This window comes from Saimiri boliviensis, chromosome 6, assembly GCF_048565385.1.
Source record: "Saimiri boliviensis isolate mSaiBol1 chromosome 6, mSaiBol1.pri, whole genome shotgun sequence".
Taxonomy (NCBI): domain Eukaryota; kingdom Metazoa; phylum Chordata; class Mammalia; order Primates; family Cebidae; genus Saimiri; species Saimiri boliviensis.
Window position 1 is genome coordinate 76,566,147 of NC_133454.1, and position 1,469 is coordinate 76,567,615.

At 41.7% G+C, this 1,469-nt stretch overlaps 1 protein-coding gene across 1 annotated transcript; it reads right to left on the reverse strand.

Moving 5' to 3' along the window:
* Nucleotides 1-542: 542 nt before the first annotated feature.
* LOC101037091 (olfactory receptor 6B9) lies at nt 543-1,469 on the reverse strand. The gene has a single exon (XM_010338401.1). The coding sequence runs from the start codon at nt 1,467-1,469 to the stop codon at nt 543-545; it is 927 nt and encodes a 308-aa protein (XP_010336703.1).

Here is a 1,469-nt window from a genome sequence, read left to right on the forward strand (position 1 = left end):
TTATGTAGACCTATATTGCAGGAATGTATTGAGAGTTTCAGCTCAGACATATATTGATGGAATGATATTCCATTAGTTTGCTGATGGGAGTCATGATATAGCATGGAGGGACACAAAAATTCAACAGCACTAAAGAAAGTGTCTCAAGAGATGCAAATCAATGGCAAAAGTTGCAGTAATATCATTATTTAATCTCTCATGAATCTATTGATTCACTCTTGTAATGAGAAATTAGCTATTATAGACTTAGGAGGCAAATATTGGAAGAAGATTGTAAAATGATCAACATTACTAATATCAGTAGTAATTGATAATCACTAACATGCATATTAATACTAGTTAATGCTTAAAGCAATATATGTCAAGTATTCTGTTCCTCTTTTAATTTTTTTTACTTTGCCCATGTTGTGATTTATTTCAGAATCCAGGCCTATAGATCAGTGATAATAATAATAGGGCTATGATAAATGTCATGGGAATGCCATCCTGCATAGGATACTGTCTTCTCCATAAGACAGTAGGGCTCAGCGGAGCAGGAGACATTAGCCACCCCTCAAGGTCTTTTTGATAGCATTCTTGACTTCCTGGTTCCTTAGGCAGTAGATGAATGGATTTAGCATGGGTGTGAGGACTGCATAGACAGCTGAGATTAGTTTGTTGGAATTAAATGATGCAATAGCTCTGGGCCGAACATATGTAAAAATCATGGCTGTGTAAAAAATTATGACTACAGTGAGGTGAGATGCACAGGTGGAGAAGGCCTTCTTCCTTCCCTGGGTGGAGGGTATATGCAGAATGGCGGAGACAATGTAGATATAGGAGAGGATAGTGGTAATGAGAGGGATCACAAGAATGACGATAGCTAAAGCAAAGTCCACTAGCTCAGCTGTGGACATGTCTTTGCATGCCAGTTTTAGGACTGGTGAGATATCACAGAAAAAGTGGTTCATAACATTGGAGCCACAGAAAGCAACATGTGAAATGAAATAGACCTTGATGACAGAGATCATGAAACCACTCATGTAAGAGAAAGCCACCAGCTGTCCACAGTAACCTGTGGTCATGATGACTGAGTATTGAAGAGGGTGGCAAATGGCCACATAGCGGTCATAAGCCATGGCTGCCAGGAGCACACACTCTGTGCAGGCAAGGGAGATAAAGAAGTAGAGCTGGGTCATGCAACCTGTGAAGGAGATGCGCTGTCTCTGCAGGAGGAATCCGTCCAGCATCTTGGGGACTGTGACAGAGACATACCAGACCTCCAGAAAGGACATGCTACTCAGGAAATAGTACATTGGCTTATGGAGGGAGCTAGTGACCCAAATAGTGAGCATGATGACAAGATTCTCCACTACCACTAACAGGTAGACCACAAGGAAGAGAAAGAAGAGCAGAACCTGAAGCCATGGGGCAGTGGGAAAGCCCACCAGGATGAACTCACTGACCACAGTAATGTTTAGCTGCAGCAT

What these genes read in the sequence shown, in the direction of transcription:
- LOC101037091 (XM_010338401.1), bottom strand. Translation starts at nt 1,469, where the DNA reads ATGCTGCAGCTAAACATTACTGTGGTCAGTGAGTTCATCCTGGTGGGC.